This window comes from Anopheles coustani, chromosome 2 (assembly GCF_943734705.1).
Source record: "Anopheles coustani chromosome 2, idAnoCousDA_361_x.2, whole genome shotgun sequence".
NCBI lineage: Eukaryota > Metazoa > Arthropoda > Insecta > Diptera > Culicidae > Anopheles > Anopheles coustani.
In genome coordinates this window covers 3,565,534-3,580,178 of record NC_071289.1, presented here as the reverse complement: position 1 = coordinate 3,580,178, position 14,645 = coordinate 3,565,534, and the positions used below count along the sequence as shown (strand labels likewise).

At 46.2% G+C, this 14,645-nt stretch overlaps 3 protein-coding genes across 3 annotated transcripts; all 3 read right to left on the bottom strand.

Annotated features, from left to right (window-relative positions):
* Nucleotides 1-3,095: 3,095 nt before the first annotated feature.
* LOC131261971 (probable cytochrome P450 9f2) lies at nucleotides 3,096-4,944 on the bottom strand. Its single transcript, XM_058263853.1, has one exon. It carries the CDS (start codon nucleotides 4,942-4,944, stop codon nucleotides 3,352-3,354), a length of 1,593 nt encoding a protein of 530 aa, XP_058119836.1. The 3' UTR covers nucleotides 3,096-3,351.
* A 741-nt stretch (nucleotides 4,945-5,685) lies between these two features.
* On the bottom strand, nucleotides 5,686-14,492 carry LOC131266274 (alpha-tocopherol transfer protein-like). The gene is made up of 6 exons (XM_058268720.1): nucleotides 14,309-14,492; nucleotides 12,005-12,099; nucleotides 11,760-11,913; nucleotides 6,229-6,533; nucleotides 6,000-6,150; nucleotides 5,686-5,930 (listed from the first exon to the last, which is right to left on the bottom strand). Exons 1-6 carry the CDS (start codon nucleotides 14,490-14,492, stop codon nucleotides 5,893-5,895), a joined length of 927 nt encoding a protein of 308 aa, XP_058124703.1. The 3' UTR covers nucleotides 5,686-5,892.
* On the bottom strand, nucleotides 6,494-8,387 carry LOC131266273 (probable cytochrome P450 9f2). The gene has a single exon (XM_058268719.1). The coding sequence runs from the start codon at nucleotides 8,385-8,387 to the stop codon at nucleotides 6,801-6,803; it is 1,587 nt and encodes a 528-aa protein (XP_058124702.1). The 3' UTR covers nucleotides 6,494-6,800.
* Nucleotides 14,493-14,645: the final 153 nt, after the last annotated feature.

Sequence of the window (14,645 nt, the reverse complement as noted above, 5' to 3'; positions counted from 1 at the left end):
TTTTCGAGGATCGATTCCTTTCGGATGACTAGCTTCATGGCCCAGAATCGGATTTCTTTCGACGTTTTCGTTTTATTCTACTCGCAACGAAATATTAATCCGCCAAAGATGGAGGCATGGACTAGAGGATCATAGATTTTCCCCGGGTTTCGGGCTGATCCCAAACGTGCTAAGGTTAATCAACTTTCACGCCGCGATGCTGGTAGAGAAAACGGAGGAAAGAATAATTTATTAGAACGCAGATTTGCCTGCACAGAACGAAACGGCTTGGACACACACTCAAACGCGAGTGGGGAGCATAAAAGTATGCCGTAGCTCCACATTAACACACACACAGGCACATGTTGAAGAGGAACATATTGAAGGGAAATAAAAAATCATCACCACCCCAGAGTACCAAGTCCTGCCCCAACTCGGGGTCGCCCGAGCTACCGAGCGTTCCGACCCGCCTAAAGGCCACTTTGGTGATTTCCTTTTCGAAGATTGATTTGTGAAAAGAAATGCTCGGCGTAAACATCCGTGCCTAGAACGAATGCGGACGGAGCTGAATTTAGCACGAGGAGTCATTCTCTCGCTCGGCTCCGGGCGCGCGGGCAAGGACCTGAGTCATAGGGCAGCCTGCGGTTGGCTGAAGAAAATGAGGCAGAAAGATCACAAACGAAACGAAACGAAACCAAATCGAAACGCAATACCCGGTCGGCGTCATCGTTCCGAAGCGGCACTTGTCCATGCTCGCGAGCACATGCTACAATTTATCAATTTTCATCATAATGTTGGTGGTGGCTGGGAGGTGTGGATGGTGCTCGCCGGCGTGGATTTATGCTCCGGGATGGTGCACGGGCCGTGGGCGAGACGTTGCTGCAGCTCCCGTATGTACTCGGCCGCACGTACCAATGTGGACCGTTTGGAGACGCGCTTCGGGGAGGCGCGGGTGGCGGGAACCATCCGGCGGAGTCGCACGAAAGCTTCGTTGACGGCCCGGACTCGAATGCGCTCTCGCGAATTGCGTCGTTCGATATCTAGACGCCGTTTGGCCGACGGACAGAAGCTAGCCGGTCGCTTTCCGGAAGTTTCGAAAGTTGGGGTGCCTGGTTGCGAGGGGAGGCAGGTTGGCGGGGCCATACTGAAAGACATCGGCAAGTGAGGAATGGCCCTTCCGTCTCATTTAACCACAAAGTATTTGAAAATTAACTCACCGCTCGTGATTCGAATCAAAACATTCGTTACTGTATTGCGCCTGAAAGTATGCTTTATCTGAAAATATTCGAAAAACGAATTTTAAAATTAAATGCCCACAAAAATTGTTAACCAAATTTGATGAATTTGAAACCATATTCTGTTGTCTTGCCTTCAATAAAACACTGTGTTGCACTAGGGTTCGGGACACTTTTAGAAACCAAATCACTTTCATCGGATCTGTACTGGTCGAACTGATCGTCCTCCTCGTAGAACGAAGGATCTTCGCCCGGATCTTTTCCACCGTTGACAAATGTGGACCAGGAAAAATCCACTCGATATGAAACCTCGTGCTCCATGGTGTGACTTACTCTATGCTGTGTTTCGTAAAACGTTTGCATTATTCAACGCACTGCTTTCAGGCCGAATCTGCGTCCGTTGGACTTCAAACTTTTGCTCTTGTGTTCAAACACCTCAGCTCCTATTTGCTAGTCGAATGGTAATGCACGTTGACTTTTCTCGTGGTCCAACACGCGGCTCGTTTCGATCTGGGTCCCTTCCGTAGCCAACACGGAAGTAGAATGATGAAGTTTCGCAGCTGCTCTTCATGTTGCGGTGTTGAAAAAATACCCGCGACGCACCTTTAGCTCGTGCTGGTAAGGTTCCACCTGAAAACAAACGCCTTCGGGGTGGGTGGGTGACTCGTTGAACGTTACTGTTTTATCTATTCAAATGAAACGGGCTGGAAACGGCGGTGCGTGTCATCGTACGCCAACATGCGGGTTACTGGTTCCCGCTGCTCGTACACTTGAACTTGGGTTCTGCAAAGTTGATGAACCCATTTGACGGAAGTCATATCAGCGAAGCACAAATGAAACATACTGCACGTGGTCGAAATAACGTAATTTACAATCTCCTGGCTACAACTCGTGTGCTAGACAAACGCCATTCTCCGGTCTAGGGGGATAGAGGTAGAGGAAAACGATCAAACTATCGAAGGATCAACCATTTGACTAGATGGTCTGTAATTAAAGGTATCTTAGGGATATCCCTTTATTCATTCGAAAGGTACATAAGCAGCTGCAACGAGAATGATCGGACGTCACCGTTTTGGGTCAATAGGCCACTTTGTGATGTATCGCATAGGTAGTATTTTGTTGACTCATCGTGACGATATTTTGGGCAGTTGATCCTTAATTCCCCTAACTTTGTTTCCTCTTTCAGTTGTGATAAATACAATATGATATCCTTTTAATCCTTTTGTGGCTATCTTTTGATGTGTTTGAAAAAAAATGCCGGAATTAAGCTTCAAAATCAAATGTTTCGCACGCCAATTGCATAACACCAAGCATACAAAACCTAGTGTTATGTCTATTGCATAGCTTTAGGCGCAAACGAACAGTATAACAGTAACTCGCATATAAAATATGAAATATTCAAAAGCAAATCAACATAAACTAAAACATTATCAAAGCATTATCATAATATTATCGGAAATAGCCAGAAAAACCTAAATGATCCAATAAAACAAATGCCGAACCATGAAAGTGCGTTAGGAGTTGATTCTAGACGACAGAGATACGATAATTTACTGTGTCCCCTCTCGCGAACAATGGACCGACGGTCATTATGTTGCCAAAAACGGTTGTATTTTTCTATATGTTTGGAGCCCACTACATACAACGGTATTGGTGTTCGAAGTCATCTTGTACGATTCGTTTCAATCAGCCTCCCCAAGGTTACGTGTGGGGACGTCCGGAGTTGACGGCTGGAATGTGCGATTAAATTGAGTTGATGCTGAAAAATGGTTTCACTGACACTTCTTCGATGGTTGTGTTTTCGCTTTTCTTCGTTTGTGATAAACATAAGAAATATATAACACATTGAAAGTAATATGTGAACCAATTTCAATTGTAATACCGAAACATATTTGTTTTATTGAGCTTCTAACAACAACATATCTTGGGCTCATTCGCAATGCCATACGTAAGGAACATAAATCAACACGTTCTTCACAATCAACCGAGTTGGGATATCACAAGCACACATAAACCACCTCGTCCGCCAGGTTGTATCGGTCTCGTTTTTTGGGGACACTCAAATCTTTCAATGAAGCTAACACATGGTCGTTATCTTATCAGCACCTCTCTCACCTTCCCGGTGACGAAGGCTCGCCTAAATATTCCGCGGGACCAGAGTCATCCAGAAGCCATGCTTCGCGTTCAGGCCGGCGGACGTCTCATCCAGCACGATGGGAATGGTCAGTTTAGGTCCGGGCTCGATGGAGAAGTTGGACAGCATGTAGAAAAGGAAGCATTTCGCCTGCATCAGCGCCAACCGCGAGCCGATGCAGTTCCGGAGGCCCGTGCCGAAGGGGACGTACGCATCCTGGTTGATTTGGGTCAGATCTGAAAACCGTTCCGGGTCGAAGCGCAGCGGATCGGGGAAGTATTTCTCGTCCAGGTGGAACGCTTTCAGTGGGATCGAGATGTTCAATCCCTTTTCGATGGTGATCTGAGTTCCGTCGTAGTTGGTGAAGGTGTAGTCTTTGGTGCATCGACGATTTGTCAATCCAAATGGAGTCCAACGACGCAGCGTCTCCGAGACAACCTTATCCATGTACTTCATCTTCTGTAGGACCTCGTAGGTCGGAGTGATCCCATCCTCTAGTTCTTCACGTGCGAGATCTATTTCAGCTCGCAACCGGGCCTGAATGGAAGGGTTCACCGCCAGCTCGTAGCTCGCGAAACATAGCAGAGTGGTTGTGGTCTCTATTCCTCCAAAAAAGAACGATGCGGCGGCCGCCGTGATGTCGATGTCACGCCATTCAAGCTTTTCACCCGGATCATCGGTTTTGTAAAGAGTGTGCGTTTCGGCTGTCGAAAAACCGGCACTAGCGAGACCTTCGTCGTCGGTCTGTTCACAATTCAGCTCGTTTTTACGCACCTGCAATAGGAGATGAATGAAATCTGGACGCTTGAGGGCGTTCTTCTCTCGGTAGCGAATATTTGTTGACACCGCCTCCGTGTAGAAGTCGTTGACATCCTGGTAGAGTATCCCTATGCGGAGGAACTTGAACAGTCCGGGAAGGATGGCGGACATCAGCATTTTGAGCCCTGGAAGCCCATCCACCTTGGCCAATCGATTGCCTTTGAGGAAGAACTCGTTGTCCCGATCGGTTAGCGAGTCCACCTCGACACCGAACGAGATGGAGGACATTGCATCGTTACCAAGTCTCGAGTAGAGGTCTCTTAGCTCCATAGGGATTGGTTCAGCTCGGGAAAATGCCACCAAACGCTCCATAGCATCACTGGCACTCTTTGAAAGGAGACTGAACATGTTTCTCATCTTGCTCCCCGTGAAGGACGGACTCAGTCCCGTACGGTGGTGTCGCCAACGTGCTCCCCGCGTGAAGAACAACGAGCGCGCCAACAGTGGATCCTGCTCGACTGATAGCTCCGCTACGTGGTCCGTGAAGTGGTCGAAGTCGGTGATGGCCATCTGCTTGTAGAGCACCGGATCGTGCACCAGATAGGCCGGGGTGCGCAGTGTAAACACGCCGGAGATGCGCGTGTCCGGGAACATGTAGTAACCCTCGGAGGCGACGTCGACGGCATGCTTCTCCTGCGTGAAAAAGGACCACACCTGACCAAAGAATGGCACCGGCTTCACGTACGGTATGTTCCGCTTCTCGAAGTAATCGTACGTGGCGATGCTCCAGCGGTACAACAGATACAACGCCACCGGCAACGCCCACAGCAGCAACATCGCTGACCTAGACCTAGACACCCGCGAGTAATCTACACGACACACAAGCGGCCACGTCCGGTACACGCCCGCTTCCGGCAGAGGTACACTCGCGACTGATCAAGGCGAGTGTACGCGGCTCCAACAATCACATCTTGCGGCCACCATTACAACGGCAACTGTACGAACACCACAGCGGGACACAGTACCATACGTCGTCATACCGTAAATAGCAATCAAGATCGGTGTGACTAGCCGCGAGTCGGAAAGCAAATTTGGACTCGACCCCACCACCACTGGACGCAATCTCTCGACGCGGAAGATAGCGCGCTTTGGCTCGGCTGAGTAATTAATCATTTTTTCTATAGCTCTTCTATTGACCATCTGAGTGGAAAGGAAGGGTGGAAAAGGTTGATGGCAAGGGTGGCGTTTAACAACATTCTGAAAGAATAACTATAGCTGCGCCGTTGGGGAATACAAGCGCAGACATTGAAGGAACATATGATCAGCGCAGGTTTGCAAACAAATATCGATATCTGACGAAATCGGGTGGAAGTGTTCGTGTGGTTTATGTAACGCTGATGATGGTTTGGGTTTAAGGGTGTTTATGCTAGAATATTTCATCACCAAAATAACAAACCATACATGGATGCCCATTGAATGTTCACATCATATTTCATCATGCTTTAATCTTAGGTTTAAATCGTTCCATAACAATAAATTAGATTCCATGTTCTTAAAAATCGACTCTTTATTGTGGTGTCAACACGTTGCTTTTCAGATCAACATAATAAAACCGTAGAAAAAGTGAAAATAAGTCCCCTTTTGCTAACCCCGATGGTGGGAGCGTCACAGTGCATAAGATTGTCGTTTGTATGGTTCATATCACCTGTTACTAATTCCAAATTAATCCTAAAGATATCCTTTTAGCTGTTGTGATAGTAGGAGGATTGTCCGTTTTGCTCCATCCTAGTCCTGCTTCCGAAGATATCCGAAGGAATTGGCAACTGAAAACGAAAGTGGATAAAGTTCGTGAGGCGATAGGGTTTTGGAACGAAAAGCAACCTGTCACTTACGTTCAAATTCTTTTTGGTAGAGCTCAAACATCTCCCCCAACAGTTGACCATCGGTTTCCAAGCACTCCAGCGTGCCACCGTACTTGGGGCGTAGACATTTGGCGTCGATGTGCGACATAAGCGAATTCCAATCCTTCTGGTGGAAGAACAGCTGTTTGGATGGGAAAGAGAAACAAATCTGAAGCTGCTAAATTGATCCTTTGCAAGAGAAGTAACCACCGATACGCACCCGTTTGCGTAGCTTCTCCGTGAGGAATGGCTTGAAGATGGCAAACAGCATGTTGAACAGGTACGAGTTATTCAAAATGTGCACCGCTTTGAGGCGCATGGCCGTACACTGCTGGATCCAGTCGAGCGCCATGGCGGCAAACTTGGGCGTGAACTGCATGATTTGTGTCAGCGAGAGTCCCTCCATGTCCAGAATGACGATGGCCCCGTTCAGCTGAGTCCGGGGTTCGTACATGCCGGCCTCCAGGGCGAGCTGCACGGCCCGGAAGAGATCGGTGAGCGTCACTTTCGCTGGTTTCCATTTTTCTTGGCGTTGGGAAAATCATACGAATAACCATTGAATATTCAGTGTTTTACAGAATGTCTAACGAGAAAGATACGACAAAATCGAAACAAGAAATAAAACACGTTGTTTTAATCTGTCACATCAATTTATTTCGATAAATTTGAAGGCTGATATGCATAGCATGCCATTTATGGCGAGTATAGAAGCACCTAAAATGAAGCCAATGCTATCGCCAACGCGATAAGCTATCTCACACACATTAAAACAATTTTATCTTATCATCCACCTTATGCCTTTCGTGGCGTCAAGTTCATCCAGAAGCCGTGCTTCGCGTTCAGGCCAGCAGACGATTCGTCGATCTGAAGAGGAATGGTCAGTTTTTCCGCGGGTTCAATGATAAAATTGGTCAGCATATAGAACAGGATACATTTCGCTTGCATCAGCGCCAACCGCGAGCCGATGCAGTTCCTGAGACCCGTGCCGAAGGGGACGTACGCATCCTGGTTGATGGAGGCAGGATCTGCGAACCTTTCCGGGTCGTAGCGCAGCGGATCGGGGAAGTATTTCTCGTCCAGATGGTATGCTTTGAGCGGAATGGAGACGGCTATCCCTTTCTTAATAGTGATTTCATTTCCATCGGTGTTTGTGAACGTGTAGTCCTTGGTGCATTTCCTGTTGGTCAATCCGAGCGGTGTCCAGCGGCGAAGCGTTTCCGAAACCACCATGTCCATGTACTTCATCTTCTGCAGCACCTCGTAGGTCGGAGTTTTCCCATCCGGTAGGTTTTCCCGCTCTTCGTCGATTTCCGCCCTCAGGCGTTCCTGAATCGATGGGTTAACGGCGAGCTCGTAGCAGGTGAAGCACAGAAGTGTGGTCGTCGTCTCGATACCACCGAAGAAGAATGATGCCGCCGCTCCCGTGATGTCTATGTCCTCCCATTCTATATTGACGTCATCTTTCTTCTCCACGGCGTGTGATTCAGCCGTTGAGAACCCAGCATTTTCCAGGGTATCGTCCTCAGCCTTCTCCGATTTCAGCATGTTTTTCCGCGCTTGCAGGAGCAGGTGAATGAAGTCGGGTCTCGTGATGTTCTTCTGTTCTCGCTCCTGAATGTTCCTGGATACGGCGTTTAGGTAAAACTCGTCGACATCCTTGTACATGACTTTTATTTTGAAGAACTCAAAGATCCAGGGTATTACAACCGACAGCATGAACTTCAGCGCAGGGATGCCATCGATTTTGGCCAATCGTTTTCCCTTCAAAAAGAACTCATTGTTGCGATCCGTGAGGGAGTCCACCTCAACGCCGAACGAAATTGAGCTCATTAAATCGTTTCCCATTCTCGAGTACAGGTCGCGTAACTCTTGCGTCATCGGCTTACCCTGCGCCATGGTAAGAAGCCGTTGCATAGCATCACCTACACTTTTCGACAGTAATCCAAACATGTTGCGCATCTTGCTTCCGGTGAACGCGGGACTAAGACCCGACCGGTGATGTCGCCAGCGGGATCCATTGATAAAGAACAGCGAACGCGCCAGCAGGGGATCGGCTTCCAGAGACAGCTGAGTGATGTGATCGGTGAAGTGGTCAAAGTCCTTTATTGCCATCTGCTTGTACAGAGCCGGATCGTGCACTAAGTATCCAGGGGTTCGCAGAGAAAACACACCAGAGACTCGGCTGTTCGGGAACATGTGATAACCCTCCGATGCAATGTCTACGGTATGTTCTTTTCGCGTGAAGAACGACAGCACCTGACCGAACAAGGGGAACGGTTTAACGTACGGAACTTTACGCTTCTCGAAGTAATCGTATGTGGCAACGCTCCATTTATAGAACAGGAACAGCGCGACGGCCAACGCCCACCACAGAAACATTTTGATCACTAGATACTGGACGGTCTTCTCGATGCGCGACACGTAATTTGCTTCCTTCCTTGCCGGGAGTTGATACGAAACTAACCGCATTCTACGTTGCTGGCTAAAATTATACCATCACAAATGTACACTACCACACCTAAATTCGCCTTTGCGATAATGAAAAAAAAGGAAGAGAAACGCCGCTTTGTAAACGAAAATCAACCGCATGTAGTGGTTGTGGCGTAAACGAAACCTATGTTCCTATGTAATTATGGGTAAAGGTTTCTATGTAATCTTGAAGCACCTTAAAACCCGTCTTAAGCCCGGCTCGTTTGTATCTGTTGTTGTACCTGTTAATGTGACTTGTTGCAATTTAAAAAGTGAATAGGCATCATTTGGTGCATGATTTGCAAATTCCGATTCGTCTTTTTTCGATAGGATATGCGATAAGGAATGGTTCTAGGTAATTTGTTATCCAATGTACACCTAATGTTTCATCATTATGATGTTAGGTACCAATCCTCCAAAGTTTTTTGAAATTGTTGTAAATATTATGGTCAACCAGATAATCATTGCAATATTACGAGTAACCTTGAAAGTAGCATTCTGTTCAACTTGTAGCATACATTTAGGCGTTTCTATCTATTGCGCATTGAATGGCTCACACTTTAGAATACCATTTTGTAAACAACAAAACGCAAAATTTACTCGTAATACAGAAAACAAAATTCACGGAACGGAGTGGGGAATTCACACATCCGTGCCGAAAAGATGTTATCTCAACCAGCTGTACAAATGCAGTTCCACACAATCAATATTGATCATCGCATGTTGGCGGTGTTCATTTTTCCACCACTTGGCCCGTTTGCTGTTTCGCTGGGTTATCGTCGTTAGATAATTTTGCGTTGCCGGTAGGCTGACGTGTCGTTATCGAGATAAAGTTGGCGGATCATCGAACCGGTTTTGGACGTAACAAAGCGTCTCCCACACGAATATTCACACGCGCAAGTGGGTTCGTCGCTTGCGTTTAGACGCAGTTCTTTGATCTCGAAAGCTCGCCGATCACGCAACTCGCGTGGGATGGGTTGGTGAAGTAAGCAATCATTAGAATTCTATTTATTCTGAGCACTGGAACAGCCTGAGGTAGAGTACTCGTGCTGACCAAAAGTATTTATTTTATTTATGACCAAAGAGAACAAATCTTTTTACTTTGAACTTCACTCAAACATCCGTGGAGTCTCTTAGTGGCGTTCTGGGTGTCAATTTAATCCTGAAGCCATTCTTTGCGTAGAGCCCTGGACAACTTGTGTCGATTTCAATTGGAACGGTAAGCTTCTCCGTGGGTTCGATGATAAAATTCGACAGCATGAAGAACAAGATACATTTTGCGTGCATTAGAGCAAACCTCGAACCGATACAATTCCGAAGACCCATTCCAAAGGGAACATAAGCGTCCTGGTTGATGGAGGCAGGATCCGCGAACCTTTCCGGATCGAACCGCAGCGGATCGGGGAAGTATTTCTCGTCCAGATGAAACGCATTCAGTGGAATCCACACATTTAATCCTTTCTCGATAGTGACCTGCGTGCCGTCGTAGTTGGTGAAGGTGTAGTCCTTGGTGCACTTCCTGTTGGTCATCCCGAACGGGGCCCATCGACGCAAAGTTTCCGAGACAATCATGTCCATGTACTTCATCTTCTGAAGCACTTCGTAAGTCAGAGTATAGCCATCCTGAAACTTTTTCTTTGCAGCGTCGACTTCAGCTCTCAACCGGGCCTGAATCGATTGGTTTACTGCCAGCTCGTAGCTCGCGAAACACAGAAGGGTGGTTGTAGTTTCGATGCCTCCAAAGAAAAACGAACCAGCGGCGCCGGTAATTTCTATATCGTCCCATTCTATTTTGACGTCGTCCGTTGTCTGCACAGAGTGAGATTTTGCCGTTGAAAATTCAAAATAGTCCAATTTGTCCGTTTTCTCTGATTTTAACATATTCTTGCGGGCTTGCAGAAGCAGGTGAATAAAGTCAGGCCTCGTGATGTTGTTTTGCTCTCGAAGAAAAATGTTCTTCGATACTGCATTCTGGTAGAACTCGTTGACATCTTTATACATGATACCCATTTTGAAAAACCGATACAAATCGGGCATGGCTATAAGAACTTTAAAGCAGGGATTCCGCAAATTCTTGTTAATCGCTTGCCCATCACAAAAAACTCATTGTTGCGATCCGTGAGGGAGTCCACCTCAACGCCGAACGAGACGGAAGTCATTAAATCGTTTCCCAGCCTCGAGTACAGATCACGTAACTCCTGCGTCATCGGGTTACCCTGGGCACTTTCGAGCAATCGTTGCGTGGCGCCGGCTACGCTCTTCGACAGCAGCCCGAAAACGCTCCGCATCTTGCTTCCGGTGAACGCTGGAGTTAATCCGGAACGATGGTGCCTCCATCGGGATCCATTAGTAAAGACCAGCGAACGCCCCATGAGTGGATCGGCTTCGAGAGAAAGCTGTGTAACATGGTCGGCAAAGTGATCGAAGTCCTTGGTAGCCATTTCTTTGAAGAGTACCGGATCGTGCACCAAGTAAGTTGGGGTTCTCAGCAGAAACACTCCGGAGATGCGGGTGTTCGGGAACTTTAGATATCCTTCCGAGGCGACGTCCACAGGATGTTGGTTTCGCGTAAGGATTGACCACACTTGACCGAACAGTGGAATTGGTTTCACGAACGGAATGTTACGCTTTTCAAAATAATCGTACGTGAAAATGCTCCATTTATAGAACAGGAGCAGCGCAACAAACACCAGGCACAGCGAAAACATGTTCTTAAAACTTTTTGACAGTGTTCACAGTGACACTTTATTACCAGTCGAGAGTAGAAACAAAACTAACTTCGTCCTGTGCTGGATGACCAACTTTTGCCATATTACACTTATATCACACCAGATCGAGATGGTCAACCCAAAAACCAAACTGGAAATTCGGGTGGGGTTTTTAAATTGATGTGGTAATATGCTCATGTATAGTATGCTTATATGTTTGTATTGGTTGTTTGATGCTTTTCAATCTAAAATTTGATGCTCACTTTTCCATCCAAAACGTCTCATACATTGTCAAACAGTGTGTCGTATGTTAACTTGGATTGTTTATCTAGCATTGATTAATTATTTTGCCATCAGCTCTTCTTTCGTATCTTGCATGCTGCCGAGCCTCCATTGTGATAGCACGACTGATTAGCGAAACCGTTTTCTAACACGCACACTCTGACGCTATACGTGTTCGTCGCTTACGCTTAGATGCAGTTCTTTGATGAACTCGCCGGTCGTGGCAATTCGCCATCACACGCCATGAAAAATATGCTACAGTCTCAAAGACAGAAATTCAAATTATACTCACTGCCACACTCAAGCACAAGAATTCGCGAATTGTGCTGATCGCGCAAGGGAAGAAAGTGAACCAATCCTTCCGCGTAGACGTGCGTCACCGAGGCAGGGAACAGCTCATCGCATAAGTCGGGATGTTTGCTCCTGAAACGATAGTAGCGTTGAATCTGAAATAGAGCAAATGGAAACGGGGATGTTGACCATGAAACAATATTGAATCAAAAGTAACAGGTAGAGGCCGAAATTGGGGTTTCTTACCAGCTCGAATGCACTTTTCGCGTAGTATTTGCACGGTCGTAGGAATTTGATCATAAAAGCATCATTGTCCATAGGGATGTAGAGAGATTTTTCCTCTGGAAACGGTAAAAATGAAGGGAAGTCTGAGGTAGCTTTTCATTGCCATGCGAGAGAACTTTAATCGGTTCGAGAGCGAAGTCCAACTGCAACGTGTCGTGAAGATAATTACACCAGCGAACTAAATGATCTACATCCCTTGTAATCGTCGATCAGCGAAAACAAGTCCCTCTGGTTACGCGTGCGCGTCTATCTCAAGTGCAAGCCCTTGGGGACACGTGTCATGGCAGAGGTTAGCAATTTTGCGCCGGACCAGCAATCAATGAGGTGTTTGACTGGTTTTTGTTCAAACGTAGGCGTCGATAGGTGGTGTTAGCAGCCGAGTTCTGGTTGTTGATCGTATGGAGGTCAAGTGGTGTGTAAGCATATGCATCCTGCACCTGATCAAGTTGATCCGACGATCCAATGCTGATCTGTTGACCAGGTCAACTGTGGTAATAATAGAATATGACAATACTCTCCTTGAACTGACGTTTGACGGGAAGCATTTCAATCAACATTCAGATTAAACAAGAGGTCGGCATGTGTTTATGTAAAAGTCCGTCAGTATACCGGTATTAAAGTAACCTTTTCTCTTCGGAGAACTTCGTACATCACTAACCACTGTGTGATTATCATCCGTAATAAATTTTGCATTAGAATCATCTTCTACTGATTTATCCTGATAATTTCATCACATCAGTAGGTTAACGAATTAAAAAAGAGATGTATCGCAACTTCTTTTCTAAGGAATAAATTGAAACAAAACGCTCTCTTTGAGGTGCTCAGTAGGAAACATCCGATGCTCTTCCATGACACTTCACATACATCTTGTTGACAGTAAAAACCGTCCCGTCGTTAATAAAACAGGTAATTTACCTTGATTGTTTACCAATGTATACTGATTACAAAAAACTGGAAAGTCACGAGAACGTTGTTTTCGATGAACAACTTATACCGGTTGCCTTTCCGCTCCATCGTTAGACTTTGATCTGTGCCAAAAAGTTGATCGTTCGATCCAACTCCCTCCTCGTGAAGTTGAGTCACGCCGTCGGATAACCCGCCCGATTCCGGATGCGGAAAGTCAACAAAGCACGCTAAAGAAAGCTACCGGACGATGAGACGCAAGATTGGTGTTTCTACGTCAATTGAAACAATAACACCACGAACACCCGAACAGTCGTCGTCATAGGAACCGATTTTTGCTGAAATCCAGTCGTTGCCCTTTCCGGGTGGCCATCAGGTGCCCGTGTTTTCTTGCCTTTGGAAGGGATCGTATTGCCTGATTCTTACTGAAATCCATCTAATGAACTTGAAAGCGGTACGCTGAGGCAGTCGTCTACCTTGGAATGGGTGGCGTGGAGTTAGTAGATGCGGTTTGAGCTCGTACTGGCGTGGTATGTTGGGAACGTTTCCGTCTTACGATTAATTACTCGCACACGAGATGCACTTTGCTCGCTCAAGTTCAAGATTGAACACGAAGTAACACTCGACGCACGTTATTTTATTGCTTCAGTTTGAAAGTTATTGGATCGAATAGAGCGTAAACGGTGTTGCTAAAGTTTACGAGTAAAAGAAAATAAAATTGATTTATTTCCTCTATTTATTGGCCATTTTTTATTGGAACAATTCTAAACACTAAACATTAGAAACAATTGTAAATCAATATCTTATCAGTTTACATGCAACTTAGAGAAGTGTTCATTCGGAACCGCTTTTAACACTACCAAACACGCACATTTTGATTCTTCTTGTTGGCTTTTGTGCCAAATTAGCAAAGGGGATTTCGAATCATCTCGTTCCCAGACCAGTTTGATCGAAAAACCTGTTTCTAGAAACTAGAATCAAATCTGCCTTGGGTCCGTTTTATTTTTGTTTTTTGGTAACTTGCTGAAGTTTCCGGAACAAAAAATCTATTTGAACAAAGGCCGATAGCGGAAGCTAACTAATTGACCGTGGATTATATGTTTTACTCTCCCATAAGAATCAAGCGCAACCCTAATACGGTAGAGCTAGATTTTTTTATTGCAGGAAATTCTTCAATTGCGCCGTTCACCTATTTATTGTTGGTTTGTTTCACACTTCATCGTTCGATCGGTTTTGTGACTTACTTCTGGGCGAAAGAAAATTACATTCTAATCACGCACTCGTTACCTCACTCATATAGCCAGCCTTCAACCGGTTGCGTTTCCCCTTGCCCTCACTCCACCTCCCCGGCGAGCTACTTACCTTGTAACAGTGATCGTAATTCCTGTAACGATTTTTCAACCACGTCCGGCGTCTCGCGCAGCTCGCGAGCGGCCTTTTCCTTCGAGATGGCATCGGTATACTCTTCACCTTCGAGCGCGATCCTATAACCGTTCCCGAGGTCCAGGTAGGGGACTTTATTTTCGTCAAACTTTAACGCGGCCATATCCGGCTCCGTCGAGGTGATTGAACGGGATCGAATGGATCAAGCTTCCCTCGAATGGCTCACCCGGCAACGCTTCCGAATGGGGTTCCGAAAAAGCCTATTAGCAAACTTCTTAGCACACGCACACAATCCCACGCACCACACTTCTTGATT